This window comes from Macrobrachium nipponense, chromosome 19, assembly GCF_015104395.2.
Source record: "Macrobrachium nipponense isolate FS-2020 chromosome 19, ASM1510439v2, whole genome shotgun sequence".
NCBI classification, from domain to species: Eukaryota; Metazoa; Arthropoda; class Malacostraca; order Decapoda; family Palaemonidae; genus Macrobrachium; species Macrobrachium nipponense.
The window spans coordinates 64,088,822-64,116,036 of record NC_061088.1 but is presented as its reverse complement, the minus strand read 5'-3'; the positions used below and the strand labels follow the sequence as shown (position 1 = coordinate 64,116,036).

At 38.6% G+C, this 27,215-nt stretch overlaps 1 protein-coding gene across 3 annotated transcripts in view; it reads right to left on the bottom strand.

Moving 5' to 3' along the window:
- Window positions 1-27,215, bottom strand: part of LOC135217527 (probable aminopeptidase NPEPL1) — a 143,372-nt gene that overhangs the window by 44,453 nt on the left and 71,704 nt on the right. For all 3 annotated transcript variants that reach the window (XM_064253503.1, XM_064253495.1, XM_064253510.1), the window contains exons 3-5: window positions 21,856-22,038; window positions 17,045-17,212; window positions 7,481-7,570 (exon numbers count right to left, since the gene is read on the bottom strand). In XM_064253503.1, coding sequence (XP_064109573.1) covers window positions 7,481-7,570; window positions 17,045-17,212; window positions 21,856-22,038 — 441 coding nt within the window. The remainder of the gene's footprint in view (window positions 1-7,480; window positions 7,571-17,044; window positions 17,213-21,855; window positions 22,039-27,215) is intronic.

Here is a 27,215-nt window from a genome sequence, read left to right as displayed (position 1 = left end):
ACAGCTACTTCTGCCTCTGTAACAAGTGCAATGTTCCAAAGACTAATGGAAGAAATGTTCAGGGACCTTCCACTTTGAGCAATTTACATGGATGACATATTAATATTCAACCCAACCTTAAAGAACATCTCAAATACATACAAGTACTACAGGCAGTCCTCGGGTATTGGCAGGAGCTCCGTTCTCAGCAGGGTGCTGATAAGCGAAAACTGCCATTAACCGGAACTCTGCAATTTATAGTGCACAGTTTCGGTTAATGGTGCCTCTGTTAGGTATGTAATGGCGCCATAACTATCGTCAGCACCTTATGGCACCAATAACCGAAACTTGGCCTGTTATGGCGCCATAAATTGCTGATGTTTTGGCACTAGACAAGCACAATAAAACCAGATTGCCATTAACCAAGTCCACTGATAACCAGGGACTACCCTACTAAAAATAATACCAAAATCAGAGAAAGTGTGAGCAATCAAAGACTTCCCAAAACCCACAACAATAAAATCAATACAAGAATTCTCAAGGCTTATAAAATATCACCAGAAGTTCATACCAAAATTTGCACAGATAATGAGCCCCATATATCAATTCTCAAGAGGGAATAAAAAAAAATATTAAAATGGGAAAAAGAACAAGACTCCATTTAAACTTGCAAAAGACGCAATAAGTGACAAAATACACTAATGTTTCCTTTACCCCACAGGTCCCTCAAACTGACAACAGACGCAAGCAGCATGACAGTGGGTGACGTACTCAAGCAGAAAGCTAACAGTGGCAGACCAAAAACTCTCAACATTTGACAGGAATTCCTCGCAGTCTACAAAGCAGTCAGACACCTCTGCCACATGCTCGAGGGACAACAGTTATTGGTCCACAACCTGGTGCATGCCCATGAAAAGACGACAGACGTACATACACTCAGCGTGTCGACAATTGCATCTGTTACCATCTAGTACCTGACATTATCCACAACCTACCCCACCCATCAGAACATTCAACCACCCAAATGGTAGCAGAATGGTATACGTACACCTTGTGGAGGGAGCATGGGTGTGGTAGTATAATGATGTGTGAATGTGAATGAATGTTTGATTATTATTATTTTGTTAGGTTGATTAGGTTAGGCAATTTTTAACTTTCTAGTTTTATTATATTTGTGTTATTCTTGTGGATGAAGGATTGTTGATTAATATTGGTCTTTTCTTTTTTTCACTGCAGTACTTGTGGAAGTGGAAGTGTGCTGGCTAAGCCGATGACCTACAGAGTTTGTGGCTGCTGAATTGGGGAACAACAATTCAGGAATTGTAAAAGGACAACCAGAGGATCTCTGCAGACAGAGCTGCTGACAAGAAGAAAATTGAAAGTTTATGCAGTATCATTGCAGTATTAAGATTAAGGAATTTGCAGTATTAGTTATAGGAATCAAGTTTAGGGTTCTTAGGTGGTCGGGGTAAAGTTAAGTTAGGCATTAGAGGATAAGATTAAATTATAAGTTGTGAACTGTAATTTTAAGGAATATATTAGCATCCTGCTCCAATTGTGTAACCTGAAAAGCCCCCACATGGGGAAGGACATGAAAATGTGGCAAGACAATGCATGTCGTGTCAAACTTTAAAAATATTCAACACAAAGTTGAATATTTTTAAAGTGAATAGATATTTGTACCCCTCTCAGTGGGGTACAAATATCTATTCACTGGGTCAGCAAACATGGCATTCCACATATCACTGTCAACAACATGAGCCGCGAACTTCACCTCTATACTATAGAGCGCCCTGGCAGTCAGCTTGGTAAAAAAAATAACGAGGATTCACAGGTCATTAAAAACCTCACTAACTGCTAGATGCCAGGGAGGGGGGGGGGGAAAGGGAAGGGGGGGGTCATTTGGAAGTTGGAGGAAAGAGCTACTGTGGGTGCTACTGGGCTCTGAACACCACCACATGAAGTAATCAATGCATCCCCAGCAGAAGTGTTGCACGACCAACAAGCACTGATGTTGCCAACAGATAACTTCCCTGATAGAAAGGCATCAACGACATCATCAGAAGCAAGAAAAGCAATAGAAAAACGATTGCCAGCCAGAACAATGTATCAAGCAAATAGAAGTGTTCGTCCCCGAAGACCTATAAAAGCATAAAATAATTGTTCATCCGAGTCAACAAAAAATAACCCCCAATCCCCACCCATACACAGGCCCCCAAACAGTTCTACAGTGGTTTTGTTTGGTTGTATGGTGTTTTTACGTTGCAGGGAACCAGTGGTTATTCAGTAACGGGACCAACGGCTTTACGTGACTTCCGAACCACGTTGAGAGTGAACTACTTTCACCAGAAATACACATCTCTTAACACCTCAATGGAATGCCCGGTAATCAAACTTGCGGCCACCAAGGTAGCAGGTCAAGACCATACAGAACACGCCACTGAGGCGCTTTTCTACAGTGGTGGCCAAAGGCATACCAAATATCAGTGGACGGGGCAATGACTTGGGTTTCCATAGACTTTCTGAAACCAGCAAACAGGGGTAAGCCTCCTTAAGGGGGGTTACTATAGTTGCATGCAAGTCATCACGGGGGCTACCCGAGGGAAATCATTGTTGTCTCGCGCACCCGAACCATGTGACAAATACAAAGAACCAGGAAACACGAATCCTCAAGATCACATTTTATGCAGTCATTTTAGGCACCATTATCGCTGTTATGTCATGCTTGTTATCAATTTACATATCGGAATGCCGTGCATTTGACCATATATATATCCATTTGAATTGCTTATTTCTCTATTATATGTTTGTTACTTAACATTAATAACGAAACACAAATGCCTTGTTGTTACTCCCTCATTCTACCTGTTGAGAGAGAAACTACACTGCAGCCTGCATAGGCTTATTAGTCAGACCTGACCTTTCGCACATACCTGCATCCCACAGGGTCATCATAACATATCCCCATTGTAACTAGAGGACTACCTGTACATGAACATTATCAGCCAAAAAAACATTAACAATTTTGGAGACCAATTAACCTACAATTTCTAATATACTCTATACAGTATAACTTAAGAGCTGGGCTAAAAAAAATTACTATGCAGCTCCCCAGACCCTGTAAACTTTGAGGTCAGCCAATTTAGTTGAAAATGGCTATTTGAAACCCCTTGTGGGAGGACTTATTATATGACAGTTATAAATTACCAAGTTATACATTTATTTCTAATAAATAATTTGTAAAATTATAACTACAGCTCATTCAGTATCAAAATGGATAAGAACTAAAATCAGTAAAAAATTCTGAGAATATTTGTTGTCCAATATTTACGTAAACTTACTGAGATCAATGATGCAGTAACTTTCTTGGATTACACATGTCTTTTCTAGTATTTCTTTGTACTTTTCTTTGCAAAATGGCAATTATAACTGACACACTTTAAAAAAAGATAAGCACTAAAACCAACAGCAACCCATGAGTATACAATGGTACCTCATTTGTCATACGTTTCTTATGTCGAACATTGTTTTTTGAACAAAATTTTAGAGAAAATTTTGTATCATTAAAAAAAAAACATTTCAATATAAATTTTAGCATAAAAGATTTACAAAATTGTATGTCACAGTGGTGATGTCACGCGCAGCTGACTTGAGACTGAACGAGGGAGCGTTGATATGTTGAGGAGAGGAGGAGAAGAGAGGTAACATATTACTGTATTTATGTAAAAGTAATAAAAAAATTAACATAAAAAAGGTGAATTTCACAATACACAAAAACAATAAAGACAGTCTTAATTGAACTAGTGTTCGGTGCACAGAGTGAGATGGTATAGTTTAACCTAATTCAACAAAATAGTAAATGAAAGACCAAAGCTTTTCAAAATAAAATTTAGCATGAATGATTAACAAAATCATTCATCATTGCGGTGATGCACAGCTAACTTGAGATAGAGGGAGGGAGCGTTTCTATTTTTGAAGAATAATTAACAAATGATTTTCAGTTATCATGCGTCATGATATTGCTGAGGAGAAAAGAAGAGATGGTAAAATCTTTACTATAATATGTACGTAAAAAGCAGTACCAATTCATATAAAAAAATAAAATGTTATTTCACAATAAATTTAACAATGATGAAACACGAAAACAATAAAATACAATATGGTAACCATAAAAAAGAAAGGAAAAAAAAAAATTCTTGCCTGAGCCAGTGTTTGGTGCACTGAGTGATATGATTATTTGCCCGTTTAACTTGTACTCGATTTGTCCAAATCACTTCTTTTTGTTATGGTAAAATACCTATCTAGTGACAACTGCTTTTTATAATTTGTTTGCCACTGTAAAAGTAACTCAGCTCCATAATAAACACACTGGCGCCGTGCTCAGCTTCTGTGTGCCTTCAATTGTTTGTTTAAAGACTTCCTTGCAGAAAGTTATTTATTCTTTCTTTAATTTTCTTACTTTCATTCTTTACTTACTTCTTATTTGTTTGCAAAATCCTCATGTCTAATTCAAATTCTGCCATTTCCCAACAGTAAGCTGATGTATTGTGGCATAATTAATCTTTTTATTGCACTGAAGACCCAAGTGTAAACACATCAATAACCATACACGCTGATTACTCCTTTGATTACCCTTGCAAATGTGAATAAAATTGATTTTATCATCAACCTTTATCCACTATGACCATTTTGGTTTCCTCAAAGGGTTCATGTCGCTACTCCCGCCATCCATCAGCTGGTCGTGGCCTATTTTCACCCAACAGTTTGTAAACTATACGTACACGGAAACATTTTCTAAAATTTTACTTCATATAATGCACTGTTATATTACTTTACTCTTAACCCTCTTACGCCGACTGGACGTATTTTACGTCGACATTTTTTGTCTCCCGTGTGCCGACTGGACGTATTTTACGTCGACTTACAAAAGTTTTTTTTAAAATTCGCAGAAAAATACTCATAGGCCTACCAGCCTAAAACTTGAATCACGCGCCTTGGGGGATGCTGTGAGCTCACGGATCAAGGTGTTGTTTTGTTTACAATCGTTACGCAGGCGCGCAAGCGCGAATTTCTTTCTTGCCGCACTAAAAAGTATCTGTGACACATCTCAAAAATTATTTCGCCACTTTGACATAATTTTTGTACCATTGTAAATTAGCCGTTACATGAAGTATTATATATAAAAATGTGCGCATTTTTATGTAGAATACAACAATAAAATACTCATGATTGTAGCTTTTATCAGTTTTGAGATATTTTCATATAAATAACGATAATTGCCAAAATTTCAACCTTCGGTCAACTTTGACTCTACCGAAATGGTCGAAAAACGCAATTGTAAGCTAAAACGCTTATATTCTAGTAATATTCAATCATTTACCTTAATTTTGCAACTAATTGGAAGTCTCTAGCACAATATTTCAATTTATGGTGAATTTATGAAAAAACTTTTTCCTTACGTCCGCGTGGTAACTCTTCCGAAAAAAATCATACATGCGATTGTGGTAATGTTTGCACCATTTTAAAATTAGCCATTATATAAAGTTTTATATATGGAAATGTGCGCAATTTCATGCACAATACAACTAAAAACAACCCATGGTTGTAGCTTTTATCAGTTTTGAGATATTTTCATATAAATAACTATAATTGCCAAAATTTCAACCTTCGGTCAACTTTGACTCTACCGAAATGGTCGAAAAACGCAATTTTAAGCTAAAACGCTTATATTCTAGTAATATTCAAGCATTTACCTTCATTTTGCAACAAATTGGAAGTCTCTAGCACAATATTTCGATTTATGGTGAATTTATGAAAAAAATAACATTTTGTTTACGTCCGCGCGGTAACTTCCAAAAAAATAACATTTTGTTTACGTGTCCGGGGCACGGTAACTTCCAAAAAACACATTTTGTTTTACGTCCCCGCGCGACCGGCCCGTGGGTAAACTTCCGAAAAAATCATACGTGCGATTGTGGTAATGTTTGCACCATTTTAAATTAGCCGTTACATAAAGTTTTATGTATGAAAATGTGCGCAATTTCATGTAGAATACAACAAAAAATAATTGAAGGTTGTAGCTTTTCTCATTTTTGAAATATTTGCATATAAATCACGATAAATAGAAAAAAAACCACGTTTGGTCAACTTTGACTCTGCCGAAATGGTCGAAAAACGCAATTGTAAGCTAAAACTCTTACAGTCTAGTAATTTCCAGTCATTTATCTTCATCTTGAAACAAATTCGAAGTCTCTAGCAAAATATTTAGATTTATGGTGAATTAAAAAAAAAAAAATCTTACCTTCCCTCCACGCGCGGATTCTCCGCCACAAATCTCCGAAATGCGTACGTCCCATTCTCGGAATATTTGCTCCGTTTCATATTAGGCATTTCATAGTGTTTTATATATGAAAATGTGCGCAATTTTATGTAGAATAAAACAAAAAATATTTGAAGGTTGTAGCTTTTCTTATTTCCGAAATAATTGCATATAAAAATATATATAAAAAAATTCGACATTCGGTCAACTTTAACTCGTCAGATATGGTCGAAAACTGCAATTGTAAGCTAATACTCTTACAGTATAGTAATATTCAATCATTTTTCTTCATTTTTGAAAGAAATTGGAAGTCTCTAGACAAATATTTTAGATTTTATGGTGAATTTTGAAAAAATATTTGTTTACGTCCGTGCGTTACGAATTCATGCATTATTTTGTGATAATATTTTCTCTGTGTCGCTTTTATCGTTTTACAATTTACAATGTGTTATATACCAAAATGATCGCAATTTAGTGTACATTACAACGAAAAAAAAGTAACTTGTTACCTTTAACCATTTTGTGCACAGCACGATTTGAATACTATATATGAAATTTCGTTTTTGCGCTATCATATATCGCATTATTTATATATGATAATGATAATTTTTTTTCATTTCTGATGGTTGCATACTAAACTTCAGGCAATGACAAAAAAAGGAGCCAAAAATGAACTCTTAATCTTGAAAACTAAGCACGCTGTGATTTTTTGAAAAAAATATTTTTTCCGCTTCCACGCTCACTCCGAAACCCCTCCGGCATACGGGAGACAATTTTTTATTTACCGCTCCAGCGTAAGAGGGTTAATTTAACTTTTGATCACATTAAAAAAAAAAAAAAAAAATGTGAAAAGGGAGACTTTTTGGTTTAGCTGGAACAAATTATCCTGATTCCTTTACTTATTGAGAATATTTGCTTCATATTTTGAACAAAACTTATTTCGAACAGCCTTCTGGAACAGATTAAGTTCGAAGTCTGAGGTACTACTGCCATTTATGAGCAAATTTATAAGCAGTCATGTGAAAGCGAGAGGCAGTAACGTATAATACTGATGCTCACCAAGAGTGGATCCACCCACCAAACAAAACCTCTTACTGCTACTTATATGAGGGGCTCTGTCCACTAAGGGTTAATACAGATTAGAAAAAATGAATAAAATAAAGACCTCACAAAAATACTAACCTCTATAAAACCATCAGTATGCATTTCATTGGCAGGTGAATCAACAATTTTGGCAGCAAGTCGTACAGCAAACACAGAATCATTTAAAACCTAAAAGGAAAATACACAATCATAGTACATATAAAGTTAACTTCAGTTTCAAAATGACATTTTTATGATAAAGTTTTAATTATACTTACCCAATAATTATATAGCTAAGAGTTTCACTCGCTGGCAGTTAAAATCCCGAAATTCGTGGGTCACGCTATCTATCTATTTGCCTTGGTTAGTTAAGTGTCCCGCCCACTTTCAGGCCAAGAGAGAGGAACAACATGGCAAAGAGCTCAGTTTGTTTATGCTCATCAACAGGAATCAATGCTAGGGGACGAAGGGTGGGCTTCGATTATATAATTACTGGGTGAGTATAATTAAAACTTTAACAAAAATTTTATTTTTAATTATACAACGTCCCCAGTAATTATATAACTAATTCCCACATTGTGGGAAGGAGGGAAGCATGGATACTTCTACCTCAGATTCATAAGAATACATCTACAGTGAATAGAAAAGCTTTGCCAACATTAGTTAAAATATTTGTTGATTCCTTACCTGATAAGACAGTTGTAACATGAAAATACTGCCTCTGGTTGCCACTCATCTTATCATGTAATGGCACGGCGGTAAAGCCATGTAGCGCCTATTACATAGTGGGCTTTGTAGCTAAGGACAACTCCGATGGCTGACAAAGGATCGAAAGCAATTGGCCCTGCCCAGGGCTCAGTACCAACATATCACCAGAAAACATTGTTACCTATAACCAAAATACAGTGGTACCTCGAGATACGAAATTAATCCGTTCCGAGGCAGCCTTCATATTATGAGTTTTTCGTATCTTGGAACACATTTTACATGTAAAATGGCTAATCCGTTCCAAGCCCTCCAAAAACACCCCAGTAAATTATATTTCCAGGCCTAAAACACATGTTCTAGGGTTACAACGCCGATCCGATGGAAGAAATATGACTCCAGAAAGGCAAAATACTGTACATACTTGAGTAATATTCAACTGCATGTAACGTTCAACCCCATTTTTACTGCATATATTAGGACTTTAGCATATGTCCCTTAGCAATAAGCCTAGCCTATGTTAGCGGTTGCTACTGTAGCCTAGTCTATGATTCAGACATCTAAACCTAAGAGCTAAAAGCTTAGAATATGCCAATAAAATGTATAAATAATCAGTATGTACTCATTTCAAATAATTATTAATTAATCATTAACTATAATACACGAACAAACAAAAAACAAACCTTCCAATCGATTGTTTACATTCAGCTCTTACCCGACTTACGAGTATCGAACGAGCGCCAAGCAATCATTTTTCCTAGCACACAGTAAGCCATAAATTGTCATTAGTATCTCTATTCAACTAATGAAACTACCAAACAGTATAATAACCATTCATTTCTATTCTTTATTCTATCTTTACCTAATGGAGATACCGAGTTACTGACAGCTATAATGAAACATATGTATACGTAACGTAATAATAAAACAAAAAGAATTCTAAAAAATACGTATTTGTTGGCAGTCTGATTTATTTTATAGTTTATGATATCTAATTCACAATTTTTTTTTATTAAATGTATTGCATGTACTCATTTCAAATAATTATTAAGTAACCATTAAAAAAAAAAAAAAAAAAAAAAAAAAAAAAAAAAAAAAAAAAAAAAAAAAAAAAAAAAAAAAAAAAGGCTTCCAAACGTCTGTTTACATCCAGCACTTACGAGTATCGAACGATCGACAAGCAATCACTTTACACAGTAAGCCATAAATTTTCATTATCTCTCTTCAACTACTGAAACTACCAAACAGTATAATAACCATTCATTTCTATTCTTTATTTTATCTTTACCTAATTTTATTTTTATTAAATGTATTGCATGAATAAGTTTTTCAATTTATAGCATCCTTTTACCAATAGAATACTTAAAGCACAAGGGGTAGATGCTGACCAATAGGAGAGCAGGACCTTATGGGGTGACTAGCATCAGGAACCAATGGGAAAGTGGGAGGATGGTGGCGCGTTTACTCCATTGGCGGCGCAGGAGTTTTAAAATTGTTCTCGGTGGTCCGGGCGAATCTCGGGACTTTACAGCAACAACCTTTCGTATCTTGAAAACTTTTCATATGTAGAGCAGTAAAATTTTTCGCATTGGCTTTCGTATCTCGAGTTTTTCGTAAGTAGAGCCTTTCGTATCTCGAGGTACTACTGTAATAAAATATCCACCCCCAACTTATCAAAGGACTGAAGGGTACTTCAGGTACTTCATAACTTCAGGCTTCCCATAAAACCTCACACCTTGCGTCATGGAGAAAAATATTTTAGGAAGGGTTGCTTCCAACACTTCCTTTCCCAACACCACACCCGCTGCAAGAAACAGACCCAGGGTACTACAGTCTTCATACACCGTTTCAATGTCACGGAGATAGTGCGATGCTAACTGAAGAATGTGCTTCTCAGATGATGTCTCCTTAAGAAGATTGCTAGTGTTCTTAGATAATGATCTGGAGGTTTTTTTTTTTTACAGAACACCAACGACTGCCAAAATCTCCACGAATGTTTTTAGTTCTGTGAAGGTAGTACTTTCATGACCTCATTGGGCAGAGTCCTTTCCTCGTCATCATTACCCAGGACTTCTGTCAAACTAGAGATCGAAAAAGAGCGAGGCAAGGGGTTAGAGGGAGACTCATTCTTGGCTAGAAACTCCAGGGAATATGAACAAATAGCATTCCCTTTCAAAAAGCCTATTTTCTTATCATGTGTATGAATGTCGCTAATCCTCTTAGCAGTCGCTAAGGTAACTGAGGAGGAGAGTTTTTCTAGTCAAGTCCCTCAGACTATGTTCATGCAAAGGTTTGAAACGAGGCAAATTTTAACACAATATCCAGATTCCAAGGCACCATGAGAGAATCTTCACGATAAGAAGTATCGCAGTCTAATGAAATCTGAGATATCTGGGTTGGAGGACAAGTCCAAACCTCTGTGGAGGAACACCGATGTTAACATAGCCCTATAGCCCTTGATGGTCTGAACGGCATTTCTACAAATGTATGAACTCGTTAGACAATGGCACTAGCAGCGTTGTTAACTGAAAATTGTGCCGTAAAAATACCTTAAAATGCCTTATTTTTTAATGAATATATTCGACGACAGCCGTAAAACCGATTCGCCATGAGTGATTGCGCCATTAACCGAGGGTCGCCTGTAATGGGAATCTGAATGAAAGTGGTTTGGAAGAACTGAATGGCAATGTAACTGAGAGAATGTATGAGGGTCCTCAAACAAGATCCAAGGGGTCTGTATCCGAGCATCCCTTGGTGTTGCAAAAGGAAATTTGTTAGTAGTTGTCGGGAATAATTGAGAGTTTAAGTGTTTTCATGTGTTTGATGTGTTGTATTCGGTGTTGCTGTATGGTAGTGTGTAGGTGCATATGTGTTTTTCTGAAAAGTGAGAGAGAGAGAGAGAGAGAGAGAGAGAGAGATGGTGGATAGTTAGTGATGGTTTGCTTGTTGGGCGATCGTTTTGGGTTGTCTGCTGGCACGGTTGCGGGTCAGTCAATGAGTCAGCATGTGATGAGCAATCAAAGAGGACAGAAATAAGGCAGTCTATTGATATTCAGTTGTTGTTGTGTGATTTGATTGATTTTGATATTGCATATTTGTTGTGTGTGTGTGTGTGTGTGTGTGTGTGTGTGTGTGTGTGTGTGTGTGTGTGTGTGTGTGTGTGTGTGTGTGTGTGTGTTGAGCTAAAGGGTGTCTGTTGTGTTTTGATGTTTGTAAGTTGTTTGTGTATTGGTTTGTCGAGTGTCTTGTTGCTGGTGTTGTTGTGCAGCGAGGAGTTGTGTTTCTGAGTTGTTGTATGATTTGTTGTGTTGTTTCCGAGTTGTTGGTATTTGTTTACATAGTGATTTTTATGTTGTTTTTTTGAGTTCTTGTATGGTTTTGGTGCTTACCTGTCTTGTGTATTGAATTCAGCGGTTGTTGTGTCTCGACAACTGTATCCAGCAGACGGAACAGCGTCTCGGCCCGAGTGTCTCGAGTCTAAGGTGAGTACATGTGTTTGTGTTTTGTGCGTTCTTTGTCTCACTAAGCCAGTTGTCCTAATTAGTGACGTAAAGGGTAAAGTGTGGCTGGGGGAACTATTTGTCAGTCATGTTCAATAAAGTAAATATAGGGAGACCTTGCTGCTTTTGTTTTTTGCTTGTGATTCCACCACAAAATGAAACAAGAAATTGGTTATTTGCATTGCAGTGGTCTTAGAAGAAATGTTGGAATTCTTACACCACCCTCTGAAGATTCTCCACTTATTCTGATACACGTTGCTAGACCTTCTACGCATGGAAAAAGCATCTGAAGCTCCCTTAGAAAACCCTTTCTTTCTAAGGAGTTTCTGGACAGTTTGAATCCTGTCAGGGCCAGAGAAGACAGTTTTTTGTGGAATGTGTGGAAATATGGTTGTCTGAGTAGCTGCCTCTTTTGAGGAAGCAGCCTCGGGAAGTCCGCCAATGGATCTACAAGATCAGGGAACCATTCCTTCGATGGCCAAAAGGGGGCCACCAAGATCAGACACACGTTGCTGTGTACAAGGAACTTATTCAGCACTTGCCTTATTAGGCTGAACGGAGGGAAAGCATACAGTCCCTTGTCCAACCAGTCCAGAAGAAAAGCATCCACCGCCCTAATCCCCTTATCAATACACGAGAGGACACCCATCCAATCCGCTAAGAGATTCTCCAAAAGCGAAGGACAAGACCTAATCTTGCGGGCCAGAGCGCCAACAGACCAATCAAGAAAGTTGAAAACTTCAAAAACCTTGAAAATGTCTATCAGAAGATGAGCCAACTCTGATGCAGAAAACAAAATCTTCGCCGAAGTAAAAGGCTAGCGTCTGGCTGTCTACAAGACCAGAAAAATCTCCCTGTGCAGAGGCACAAACACCCAAGGAAGGAGCCTCTTTCGTAGCATACGACAAGTACTTCCACCTGGAGATTTTGGAAGGTGGAAAACAAAAAGAGGTCTTGCCTTGTTCCCTCTTTTCAGCAAGACAAGCGTCTACCTCTTTAAAAGCCTTCTTAGCTGAGGAAGACAAAACCATCTTCGGCATCTTCGAGCATTTCGAGGAAGGCATACTATCCATAACCAAAGTTGATTCAGGAGACAATAGAGAAGTCGGCTTGAAAAAGGATAGATATGTGGCGAGCAAGAACTTCAATACAGCCACATATGCTGAAGAGGGAGCCTCTTGATCCTCTGTAGCTTCATCTTCAGATTAAATAGGGGAAAAGATCTACATCTGCACGAGCCTGAGGTGTGGCTGCATCAAGTTGTGTCCATGTCAAAACAGCCTCTATAGGAGTTTGCAGCACTGCAGCATCTCTAGGTGTCCAAGGAGATGATGTAGAGGGAGCTTTGCCCACTGCTGGTGCCAGTTGAACTGTTGTGGGTGTTTGCTGGATCTCATTGCAGGCGGTAACTGAGTCGTCGGAGCTTGTACTAAAGATAGAGGCTTATTCAGTATAAGCAGAATACTGTCAAGCTTCGCCTGAATGGGATCTACTGTCTCAACATCAGAAGCAGTAGCAGCAGGAGCCGAGGGAGTTGAAGGGAGCTCCTGCGCAACGCGAGCAGGCACTAATTGGTGGGCGACATAAGGGAGCTCGGGCGCCAATGGGCGCTCGACTACGTTCGATGGGTGCTCCTGCATGACAGATCCAGGAGCTTGAAGAGGCGCCGAAGGGCAACGACGAGCCTTGGGCACCAGAGGAGCATCAACTTCCATGAGGCAGTTTGAATAAAAATGCTCCGGGTTGTCCCAATGACTGCAAGAAGGGTGTGGTTCTCTAGGTTTCTTAGTGGGAACCACTGGAGCTGCATCCGAAGCGCCTCTCTTCAACGTTTGAGACCTGCTCCCTGAACACCACTTGCATCGTGGAGAGGAGTCATCTGAACTTGACAATTTATGCACATCCAAGGAGAGACCTTTCCAACAGCTCTGTTTCAACCTGGGAAGCGACAACAGGTTGAACTGAGGGGGAGACTGCTGGTGGGCAGACCCTACCAACCTCCCTGGGCTACCACTTAAACTTCTCCCCTACACTGGGGAGTGTGACAGTGACCTTTGCCTATGAGCATCGGTGGGACAAACAGCCACCTCCACCACTGACACAACAATATCACTTTTCGCCTTGTCCATAAGGACCTTCACAGATGCACCAAGCTGCTCCGTGGTCTGTACTAACAGAGCAAAACACGTATCAATCTTCCTCTAAACAAGTGATGGGGTTAGGACCGGAAGTGCGGGAGCCTGCTAACTGAGAAGGTGGTGTAGCAAGGGGAGCGGGAACTAAAGATACAACAGGAATACTCAGATGTGAATTCATTCAGAAGAATCCTGGATAGCTGATTTTGAATTGGCCCTAATCAGTCTCTCTCTCCCTCTAATTTCTTCAAATGAGACTCAAAACTCCTACACTTCTTTCGTCCCAGTCAACACATTCATTACATATACAGGCAGTCCCCGGGTTACGACGGGGGTTCCGTTCTTGAGACGCGTCGTAAGCCGGAACGATGCTTGGAAATATGTCTTAAACTAATAAAAAAGTTATAAAAACCTTACTTGTAATCCTTTGGTTACACTACATGTTGTTTCCTGTAGTTTTATGTACAACCTGGAGTTATTTTCATAAAAGAATGCTGGTTCTTGAAGGTAAAAACTATTGTAATCCTCTGGTGACACTACATTCTTGAAGTTTTATGTACAACCTGGAGTGATTTTGCCAAATCTTGAGGGCTACAAGAACAGCTGATTACTATTTACGTATCATATAGACTAATTAAAGTAAACGTGTCTCTCTCTCTCTCTCTCTCTCTCTCTCTCAAAGGGACCTTGACATACGATTGCCCTAATATACGAATGTTTTGAGATACAAAAGAAAATTTGCGAAAATATAAGCTTTGATATACAACGAAATATTTGAGATACGATTTTTGCGCATGGATGGGTTAGTTGCTAATAGGCGACCGAATGGCGGTCAGTCTGTTTTGTTGTGCTGCATGTTAACACGTCGTTGTTTAGTTCGTTGTAATTGCTCCTATTTTTCGTGTTATTTTGTCTATTTTATTATTAACCATGGGTCTCAAAGCTAAAGGCAAAGCAGGTGATAAGAAAAAACCCAAGAAAATGATTTCGATGGAAGCAAAACATGAAATTATAACAAAGCATGAACGTGGTGGCGTTCGTATTGTCGATTTGGCAAACGAGTAGGGTCGAAATCCTTCTACAATATCCACGATCATCAAGCAGAAGGAAGCTATAAAAACCTTCCAAAGGCATCACCATTATTTCTAAACTACGAACTGATTAAAAAAAAAAAACAAAAAAAAAAATTAGTTTAGCAATGTTATTTCATTTGTGTTTATTACGTAGTTATTAGTGTACATACGTAAATAAAAAGAGAACAAATCGTTCCCTGCCACCCTTCCCTACCTCCTCCCCCTGCTGGCCTCACGTCATCTTTCGTTGTGGTAAGTAAAATTCCTTTCTTTTTTTTAATTGATTTTATTAACATTTATTATCATTTATCACATTGCTATGTTATTTTATCATTATGTGTGTTATTACTCGTTTATTTGTGTATAAATTGTGTACATTATATGTAATTTAGCTGTGTTTAGGTGTGGTTTCATAGCGCTAGAATGGATTAATACATATTACATTATTTTAAATGGGAAAAAAAAAAAAAAAAAATGCTGCTTTGAGATACAACTGTTTTGATATACGACGATGGTAACGGAACAAATTAAATTTGTATGTCAAGGTTCCAGTGTACTGGATAATGTCTCTCTTTGGATACTTCGATTTTGCCAAATCTTGAGGGCTACAAGAACAGTTGATTACTATTTACGTATCATATAGACTAATTAAAGTAAACGCATCTTTAAATAGGCTTATATTATTAGTATCAACAAAACATTTACTGGCATGAGTCAGAGGCCTCTCTCTCTCTCTCTCTCTCTCTCTCTCTCTCTCTCTCTCTCTCTCTCTCTCTCTCGTCTCTCTCTCTCCCTCTCTCCCTCCCTTCCTCCTCTCTCTCCTCCTTCCATCTCTCCTTAAACTCCCTCCCTCCCTCCTCTCTCATCTCTCTCTTCTCTCTTCTCTCCCCCTCTCTCTCTCTCTCTCTCTCTCTCATCAAATACTGGATAATGTCTCTTTTTGGATACTTGGAATTTGCATTGTAATCTAACCAGAAACTTCGTTTTGTTATTGTTACTGGAAGCAGCAATGATTTTTTCATTATTTGCGCTTTTGGACTGTTATATGTAAACTTTGCGCACTGCAAGCTAGTATGTGTTCATTCGCTCAGAAACTAGTTCCGCATATGAGGCGTCACTAAAAAAACATAGAAAAATATGACATAAAAAGTGTCGAAAATCATCATAACCTCAAAATTTTTGTTGTAATCTAACCAGAAACTTATTTTCATTAATATACTGTGCTAAACTATAAAGGATTTTTATCATAGTATGCGTTTTTTAAAAGCGTCGTTAACTCGGAGCGTCGGAAGCGTCAGCGTCGTAACCTCGGAACAAGCGTCGTAACCCAGGACGGATTTTTCCATTGAATATTTAAGAAAAAGCGTCGTAACCTTGGAACGTCGTAAGCCGGAACCGTCGTAACCCGGGGACCGCCTGTATTATCAAATGAACATTTTTGCCCTCTACAATTAGTACATAAAGTATGATTATCACATGATTCTTTGGTTAGCCTAGTCTTACCACCTCTAGTACAATACCTAAAGCTAGTAGAACCTGTGTCCGACATTGTTGAAAACAAAGATCTGACAGTTACCAAAGGAAAACAAAACGCAGAAAAAAAAAAAAAGCTAGTTCTTATCACAGAACCTAATGTTATCTAAATGATTTGCCAAGATGGCTAATACAAGAATAGAGTACTTCACCAATTGCAATTACAAAAAGCAAAGTCCCCCCAAAAAATTTCAGGAATAACTGCATCCGACAACCATAGCCATTGGCCAGCAAAAACAAACAGCTCTTTGCTGTGTTGTTCCTCTCCCTTGCTCTGAAAGTGGGTGGGGCACTGTTACCTAACCAAGGCAAAGAGATAGCTAGTGCGACCCACGAATTTCGGGATTTTAACTGCCGGCAAGTGAAAATCTTAGCTATATAATTACTGGGGAAGTTGTGTAATTAAAAAATTCACTTATAATTAGTTTATAGTAGTGTGCTTTGCAATAGTTATATTTCTTCAGCCCTTTATTTTTTCATCAATTCCTTCCAGTCACCTCCTGTTTAGCTCTACAACTCTAATAATTTTTCCTTACTATTTTCAACTTAGGCCAATTGCTTTGGGCAAACCCTACTCTAAAAATGGCACTCAGTGGTTTCAAACTGACTGAGAGCTAAAATAGCCCTGACAAGACTCTTTCTTCAATTAATCAATGCAATGAGATACAAATTTTCACTTAAGTATATAGTAAATGTGTTCAAGACTATTGCACTTACTCTGATATCTTCATCTGATAATGGTGAATCACCACTACCAACAAATAGCACCTCTACAGTGACATTATGGTCAGAAGATGACCCGGCAGCTGTTTTGCGAGAAAAAATTGGGTAGGCTCTTGCTACACCACATACACTTGCAAATACATCAGCACGTTCACAAACTAGCTGAAAAGATTCATGGAGCAATGTTAGAACATATAATTCAAATAGGAAAAATTGAAACAATTTCCAGAATTTACTTGATACAAAAAAGGTGAGGGATACAAAATTTAGTAAAAAAATGACACAGATGGTGGTGTATATAATTAATTTAGTATAAAAGAGTACAAAGACAAGATAGGAATAAAATCAATTCACTATATAATAGGTGAAAAGGCGATTACTTATTATTACAGATAAATAGTTTTAACCAGACCATTGAATTAACATTTTCATTCTTACAAGGCTGGCTCAAAAAGATTATAAAAACACTTCTTAGAAAGATTGGTTTCCAATACTTGATGTAGTTCTTGGCTGAAAGACTGATAACCATTGAAGATGGCTAACTATTAGTGTTGTTCTGCATTCAGGGATTGGGTAGTATGGGCTAGTCATTAAATGTGATCAACTCAAAAGGCCAGATAGTATTACTTCATTGTGGCATTCTTTTAGGAATGAACACAACAACAATCCAACATTTATTTCAATTTTTTTACATAATTTGTTATTGTCAGATTCATTATTCAAAAATGCCTATGGTATACTAAAGATGATGAGCTTTTAAGTTTACAACAAATCACTAAGAGGAACATATATGTCTTACCTAGTCAATCTGATGGTAGTTTTAGATCTGAGAGGTATAGTACATTTCAGTGAAAAAAGATACAAAGATGATGAGGGGTTTACAATTACAAATGTGGCAAGTAGGTTAAGATTTCACCACAGATAGGAATGCTTGTGGATATGAACCCAGAAAGCATGTTGTGGGTCAAAACTAAAAATTCACCTATACCATTAAGATTCTGAAAATTTGTTCTCTTTTTGCAAACAAAAATGAGAGTTAAGAGGCCAGTTATAAGCAAGGACTATGATGGCCTGACAAGCAATAGAATTATTTGGGTGCAAGGAATCCTTGCTGTTATGGATAAAACCCAAAAAAACCTGTGTAACAAAAACAAAATTAGCTTTTAATACAAAATGAAAAATCAGTATAAATGCCTTAATCAAGGTCTTAAATATCCCTAGACTCAGTCTCAGTACTCCTCTTGCAATACTTGCATGACCTGGACCCTCACACATCGTTACCAAAAATTGCATTATTAATGTAAACTGGCCATAGGTATGAAACCAGTGGTGCTGGGAGCAAGGCACTAGCATATGATTGATTGGTTTGTATGCAAAACTATATAAATATATATTTTTTTAATTGTGATTACTGATTATATATAAATTTCTGAACTGTTAATGAGGTGGGTGAACAGGGATGAATGCTCTTCAGATCTCAAAAGGCTTATTCATGGGATTCATGAGTCAGAGGGAATACAGCAGCGTTTATTCTGGTTAAAGTTCATCAAGAGAATAAACAAACCAACTCAAATGTGATACAATTCTTGAAGACGGTCTATGAAAGCCCAAACTGAACAAATTTAGAAACCCAATCACCTATGTTAAACTATTTCCCCAGCACTGAACAGAAATTAGAAAATAAATAACTAACAGGTGATGACCAGCAAATTAAGTACAAAAAGTTCTAAGCAAAGGTTCTCATTTTTATCTCTAGTCTTCTGAACCTGATACAGGCAGTCCCTGGTTATCGGCAGTTTTGGTTAATGGCGATATGGTTTTATAGAGCTGGTCTAGTGACATAAAATCGGCAATTTACGGTGCCATAATAGGCCGAGTTTCGGTTATCGGCACCATAAGGTACCGATAATAGAGTTATGGTGCCATAACATACCTAACAGAGGTGCCATTAACTGGTTATTGGCGCCATAAGGCCCATAAATTGCAGTTTTGGTGAATGGTGGCTTTTGCTTATCAGTACCCTGCCACCGGAGACTGCCTGGCTATCATATCAGATCATACTGAAGGCTCACTTATTCTACTGCTCTGTCAGAGTAGTGTAGGAATCCCCCACCAAACCAGGCCAAAGGTCGTCCTCGTCACTGTAGTCAAAGGCTAAGGCAGAAACAGTCAAGCATAATCGTGACAGGTTTTGGCTATTCACCATCTGTCTCCCAAGCTTAGTAGATTCTATACAGGCCAATCTCCATTCTCCCTGTGCTCTCCAAAGTTGCTGAAAAACTTATTTTTTCAGCCTATATATAGTTATGTTGAAGCCACAGGATTGTTAGCTGATAGTCAATATGATTATAGGCAGCAGCTAGGTACCTGCAATGCTCCTTCAGACTTCACATGCCAATTGCAAGGGAACCTTGATAAGGGTTTTGGGGATTGCTTCAAGACTTCCTTACAGGTAGGCAGCAGCGAGTTGCTGTGGACAGGATCCAGACCCCCCTTGCGTGAGGGGAATTTTTGTTCAAGTTTGGCACAGTCTCTGAAACGACTGAAATGAACCTCTGGGAAGCAAATTGGACTTCTCCAGGTTTACCACAATGCCTAGGGTCCAACAAAACTGGAGAACGGTTCCTGTCCCTCACCAGCTTCTCTCTAGAACTTGCCAAGACCAGCAAATTGTTGAGGTATCTCAACAGGTGAATTCCCTGACCATGGGCACATGACGAAACTAGGGTAAAGACCCTTGTGAACACTCGAGGGGCTATAGTCAAACCGAAGCAAAGGAGCTTGAGCTGGAACACTTGCTCTCCAAGGCTGAAGAGCGAAGGAATTTCCTGGATGAAGGGTAAACTGGAATCTGGAACTAAGCATCCTTCAAGTCTATCGACAGCATAAAGTTGTTCTCCCTCACAGTTGCCAAAACTTTCCAGGAAGTCCATTCTGAACCTCTTCTTCCTGATGAAGTGGCTCAGGTCTCCAATTACCTGTAGCCTTTGGTACCAGGAAGATCAGACAGTAAAATCCCAGAGAAGGACGAATAATTTCCTCCACTGCATCTTTGTCCAACATCTTCAACACAACCAGAGCTAAATGCTTCGGAGAGCATTGAGCATAAGTCAGACTGAGGAGGGGACAATCTGAGAGAGGGGTAGGAAAGTCGAAAGGTAGTAGAATCAACTACCCGTATTCGAGTTGCTGAGATTCGGAGAAATGCCTACTTGAAGATTTTTCAGTGGGACCTATATAAAAACTATTTGCGGGAGGACATGCTCATTCACAATTTGTTAAAAGCAAGAAGATAATGCTTTTCAAAGATTTCTTTTATTCCTTTGTAATCTGAATCCCTGTACAGGCAGTCCCCGGTTATCGGCGGAGGTTCCGTTCTCGGCAGGGTGCCAATAAGCAAAAACTGCCATTAACCAAAACTTGGTGATTTATGTGGCTTATAGCACCGATAACTGGTTAATGGCACCATAAATTACTGATTATGGCAATAGACAAGCACCTTAAAACCGAATTGCCATTAACCAAGTCTGCCGATAACCAGGGACTGCCTGTACATGAACCCTGAGTAAACAGTATATGTATATATATTTAGTTAATACAGTAAATATAAACAAAAATATTTTTAAAAGTTATGTAGTCACAAAGATTCATTCTCATATTGATACACCTTACTATAGCATAACTACTATTATGATTATACATGTTATGATCATGCATAACTATTATGATCATACATGTTAATAGTTAACAATGTGCAAAATATCTTCAGGTTTTGATGATAAAAAATGTTTATTTTTCATATTTATGATGTTGGATTTTAATCTTCATTTGGTTCATTTAGGATGCTATGTTAGTACTATGGTGGTATTACCAAGTATAACTGTGCAATAAATATTATTGTGTAATTCTATTTCTATTGTGCATTTAGTTTTCATTTATCTGTGAATTAAATAAGTTGCTCCATATGCCTACACCCAACCACAAACTCCTCATATACAACACAGCTGTAGCGCCATCCATTTGTATGAGCGGAGTCACCGTTGGCCAAGAAAATTTCTTACAAAACACTGGAGGGCAGTGTATACATTACATATTACTTGGTAATGTGTTCAAGTTTTTGTTTGCTGGTACAGTATGTCAACTACCAGAAGCCACAGTATTTTAATGCATTGAAATACTAGTTGAATGCATGCAATGTACAAAAAAAAAATTGATAGTGCATCCTTATTTCTATATTTATTATTATTTTTTAAAATTGTGGTAGCCAAAATTGGGGAGCATCTTTAAGGTTGAAGCATCTACAAGGATTAGAAATGATGAAATATTTCATGATTTTTAAAAAATAAAACATTATTGATTAGTTGACTGGTTTATGAAAATAAGACTGTTACACCAACCAAGGTATTTTCAGTCATTCCATGCTTAAGATAGACAAAAGAGGGAGCTGAAGCGGTTGGACCGCAAGACAGAGAGACAAAATAAACAAAACGGGACTATAAGAAAATTCTTCTGCTGCACTAAGAAGTAAGTCAGAGGTTGGATAGCTAGACTGAAAAAAAGGAAGTGGGACAGAGGTGAAGTAAAAGACTAGTGTGTGTCTAGGAACTCATGGGTTGCTACAAATACCCTTTAGTAATGCCTACAGTGCACCACATGAGGTGTGCTGATGGCACTACCTCCCTAAGGGAACATTATGATTATAATCTGTATTCCTATAAACCATTTCTAACTTTGATCTCGCCATAATAGAAAGGTAACTGGTAAATACTGTATAAAAAGAGGGGAGATATACACAGCATACTTACAACAATACATTCATCAGTTCCAGTCGAATGAGTTTTAATAATCTTCGTAATAGAATGGGTTCGAGAAGGAGTATTGTGCCTTGAACACTTCACAGGGAGTGCAGCTACCGTAGCTAAGTTGAGGTATAATGAGCAGTAATCAGTAGGTGATGGCTGCAAACTGTTCACAGAGAGGTTCCATGCCTGCAATGAAGTACAAGAAATGAGCAATGAACAATCTCAAAATGAATTAAAGTAGTACCTCGTACTTTGAACTTAATCTGTTCCAGAAGGCTGTTCGAAGTACAATTTGTTCGAAATGAAACAAAGATTCCCATAAGAAATAAAGGGAATCAGGATAATTTGTTCCAGCTAACCCAAAAAGTCCCCCTTTTCACATTTTTTCTATTATTAATGTGCTTAAAGTTAAATTAAGTGCATAAAGTAATGAAACACTGGCTCAATTAAGACTTTTTTTTTTCTTTCTTTTTTTCTGTATTGCATTTGATTGTTTTCATATTTATCATTACAATAAATTTATTGGGAAATTCACCCATTTTATGTGAATTGTTATTGCTTTTACATACATAAAGTAATACTTTAACTCTTCTCCTTCTCTCCTCAACATATCAACGCTCCCTCATTCAGTCTCAAGTCAGCTGGACATGACGTCACCGCGGTTATGTACGATTTTATACATCATTTATAATAAATGTTATATTGAAAGCTAAATTTTATATTAAATGCTTTATACTTTTAATTATTTTGTTGAATATGGTTATCATTAAAATATATATTGTAAATGAAATAAAATGAAGAGAGTTTAACTAGTAAGACCCAGTAGGCCATTGAATACAAGTAAAAACTAGATAATCAGTCAGTTCGAAGTACGAGCATTTGTTCGACAAACTTTACAAAATTTTCTCGAAGACTTTGTTAGAAAAATGATTGGTTCGACATAAGAAACGTTCGACAAACAAGGTACCACTGTATTTTAAAGATCACTTCCAGCATACATGTACTCATGAAAAGATTATGAATTTTTTCATTATGGTAAAAAAATAAATCCTATAAATCCTTTTTGGGTATTAATAAGCCAAAACTGTTATTTATCATAATTTAATTATAAAGGAAGATCCCTTTGTACTAGGAGTGGGTGCAAGCTGTGTCAGGTGAGACGGGCACTTCTCCTTCCACAACACTCTCTCTCTCTCTCTCTCTCTCTCTCTCTCTCTCTCTCTCTCTCTCTCTCTCTCTCTCCTTCACTAACTCTGCTATGATCTTCTTAACACTTTATGCGAATTTTCTTCTTCTGTATATTAGCGAGATGTTTTTTCCTCTTTGGCATGATGAAATTCTTGCCGAAGCAAAGAAAAACAGAAGTAAAAGCAAGTGAATGTCAGAGGTAAAACTCGAATGCGTACCATCTCTGATATTTCTGCTCGCACTGAAGGGTGTAAGCTCAGTTTCCCATCATATGACACTTGGAATCTCTACAGATGACACTGCTCACAATTTGTTTGATAATAATTATCAAAATTTATTATAACAGAAGAAATACTGCATTTTCTTGGACAGATCAAATGTTTTTGGCTTATTGAGTTACTTTTACTAATTACCATGTAACTATGAAAGTAAGAGGAATTTTGACTAAATATTTTGTATACGCATTCTACATTGCCATATGAAGCTCCAAGATGTTTTTCATGATTTTGCATTTTTTGCCCTATACCACCATATATTGGCTAACTGGCAAGCCCTCTTAATTTTTTCAATTTTGTTTTATTGAATATAAACCATAAACTTTATCTGGTTTATCAGGTACCAGACTATTCAAGTTTCTGTTGAAGCAATTATAACAGAGACCTGCTCCTAAAATTTGGTACACAATGCCTCAAAAGTCTGTCTGATTTGCTTCTATGTACATAAAACTGCTTTTGCTTGAAAGGGGAACAACAGACTTGGTGCCAGGATATACAGTCTAACCTCTTAAATCCGGAAACCTTGGGACCAGGCCACTGCCAGACCACAGAAAATCCCAGAATATAGAATACATCGCTAAAAAATTAAGCCTACAGGTAAACATGGTCTTGCAGTTTATTTCCACATACAGATAGCCTAGTTTTTGACTTAGCCTACTACTTGGCTATGTTCTGACACTAGTTATTATCTTTTTTATTACTCACATTTTTTAACTTCATTTTATAAAGTTATAATGTATAATTTTCTTTAGTGTACTTTAACACATTTAGGCTATATTCCCGAGTTAGCCTAATTGTAAGTCAACTAGAGTACTAAACTTCTCAGAATCTGCACATTATCATCAGTGACTTTCATATCCTAAATTTTGTATCTTCCTAATTACCGCTATTAGTTTCTTCGTCATTTATTTTGATAGTAGAGGATAGTGGGAAGAAAAAATAATGGATGAATTTCAGTGATCACATTGCGTTTGAATGTCGCCGTCAAAACAAACAATGCACACTGGCGCCATCTTTTGAGGAAAGTGAAGACTAAACTATTCGCTAATGAAATGAACATTTTCTAGCATAGATAAAGATTTATGCATGTGTTTCTTACCTCTAGCATCATATGATTTCATGGGTGGCATATCAAATAGGTAAAATGACAAATTTTCAAAGACAATTTGCATTTTTCATAGCTACAAACCTGAGGTCTTAACAATAGGATAATTTCTAGTGCCTAGCTGAATCCGGTAAAAAAGCAGACGAAAGCAAGGAATCTTGTGCGTAGATCGGGTGAAGAGTGGTCAAACGCCGATCATCTACTCCAGTCTTTCCCAACTCAGGATGACTTAACAAAGAGAGGGGCGGCTAGAGGCGGGCAGTATAAGGTTAAGACCTCGGGTTTGTAGCTATGAAAAATACAAATTGTCTTAGAAAATTTGTCATTTGTTCATACGCGAACAAACCCTCAGTCTTAACAATAGGATAGACTCATACTTGGAGGGAGGTATAAGACATCCTAGACCGGCTGGAGGCCTACCTGCCAATCAAGCTCTCAAAAGAAATAGTTCTTAGGGAGGGACTGAAGCCCGTTGAGAAGCTAGATACACTAAAATCTAACCACTCACAACCTGAGTGACGTACAATGATATATGGGATAACCATTGTACAGTGGACCCCCCGTATTCGCGTTCTCCGGATTCGCGGACTCTCACATTCGCGGATTTCTCTCGGGAACGTTTCCCCGCATTATTCGCGGAAAATTCGCGCATTCGCGGTATTTTTCCATGAGAAATATCCACAAATTCCTGGTTTTTGTGATCAATTTCATCTTAAAATGCACTTTTTGTGATAAAACTATTAAAAAAACCAAGTATGAAAATTTGTAGTGGTTTTTTTAAGTTTTAACTAACGAAATAGGCTGTTTTTAGCGCTTTTATAGGGGTTCCAAACATTCGCGGATTCTAACTATTCACGGGGGGGTCCGGTACGCATCCCCCGCGAATACGGGGGGAACACTATATACAGAACCAAAGAGAAACTCTGACTGTCCAAAAAACAAACCAGGACACTAGGGTTTGCAGTACTCCCGACTCCTCCTTGCCCAGGAGCGGAGCCCATGCTACTAAATAGTATGACTACCTCACTCACCTGTATCAGACCAGTCCAGCAAATGATGTGCCAATTCCTTAAATCGCCCGAAGGAAGAAGGAAAGGTACAAGAGAAAGGAGGCCAGCCAACTCACTCGTTCTCTCATCCACACAATCATCTTAGGTAAGATACAAAGGTGCCCCGTTAAGGGCAACTATGAGTTACACAACCTGTTGGGCAGCCACCACAGGACCCAGGGAAAATGTGTCCATAGATCTGTGGGCAACATCCTCAAGATAGAAGGAGGTGAACGTGGACTGGAGTAACCAAACCAAGTACCAGTGCTCAGCACTCTATGTACAGCCAAGTTCTTTTTGAAAGCCAGAGAGGGACCAATACCCCTAACGTCACGTGCTCTAGCCTGCACAGACGTGGTGATGGAATCATCAAGAGTCAAGTATGCCTGTCTGATGGCTTCCCATATCCAAAAAGAGATAGCATTCTTAGACACCTCTTTCTTTGTACGGCCTGTACTGACAAAAAGTCTGTGGCAGCCAGGTATAAGGTGCCAAGTCCTTTTAAGATAGTTACTCAGGGCCCGGACAGGGCACAACAAAAGCTCTTGAGCATCACCACCCACAAAGTCAGTCAGTGATGGAATGGAAAACGAAGCCAACCTGTCATCATGCACCGAGGGATTTTGGGTCTTGGCCACAAATTCCGGAACAAATTCGAAGGACACTGACTTCCAACCCCTGGTGTGCTTCACAACATAACTCAAACCGTGGAGCTCTCCTACCCTTTTGGAAGATGCCAAAGCCAAAAGGAAAATTGTCTTGAGTGTCAGGTTCCTATCAGATGAGCGGCGCAAGGGCTCATATGGACTCTTAGTCAAGCTCTTAAGCACCAAAAAAACATCCCACGTTGGGGGCTTGAGCTCTCTAGAAGACGACTGCTCAAACCCCTTAACTAGCAGGGAAAGTTCCAAACTCAGAGCCGCCCTGTGGCCTCTAATAGCAGACACAGACGAACGTTTCTCGTCTCTGAGGAAGGTTAAAGTCTGCTATTCGCTGAATAGAGGTCGTGAGAGGAGGAGAACCCCGTTTACGACACCAATCACAGTAGATCGCCCATTTGCCTTGGTAAACTGCGGAGGCTGACTTCCTAAGACTGCTGGACATGTGCTCAGCTGATTTCTGAGAAAAGCCTCTCTCTCGGAGGAGATAGTTGATAGCCTCCAACCGTGAAGAGACAGGGATTCTACTGACTGGTGGAACCTTTCTGCATGGGGCTGACACAGGAGATGCCGCTAAGGGGGAATCTCCCTCGAAATCTCTGACAACAACGATAGCAGATCTGGAAACCATTCCGCCTAAGGCCACAGAGAGGCTACCAGTCATTCTGAGACCCTGTGAACCCAACAGCCTGTTCAGAACCTGACGGATCAAACAAAACGGAGGGAAGGCATGCGCCTCCAGGTTGTCCCAGGGATGTTGGAATACATCTTCTGCCAATGCCAAGGGATCTGCGACCACTGAACAGAACACCTCCATCTTCCTGTTGTAACGTGTTACAAAAAGGTCCAGCATGGGTCTCCCCCAAATCTGGAGAAGCCTTTCCGCCACCACTTGACGAAGGGACCACTCTGTGCCTAAGATCTGATCCCGGCGACTGAGTTTGTCTGCGACTACGTTCCGCTTCCCTGGCATATACCTGGCTGAGAGCTCTACCGAATTGCTGATTGCCCACTGTTGCAGCTCGATGGTCAAGGCATGAAGTTGCTGAGAAACTAGGCCTCCCTGTTTGTTCACATAGGCTACCAC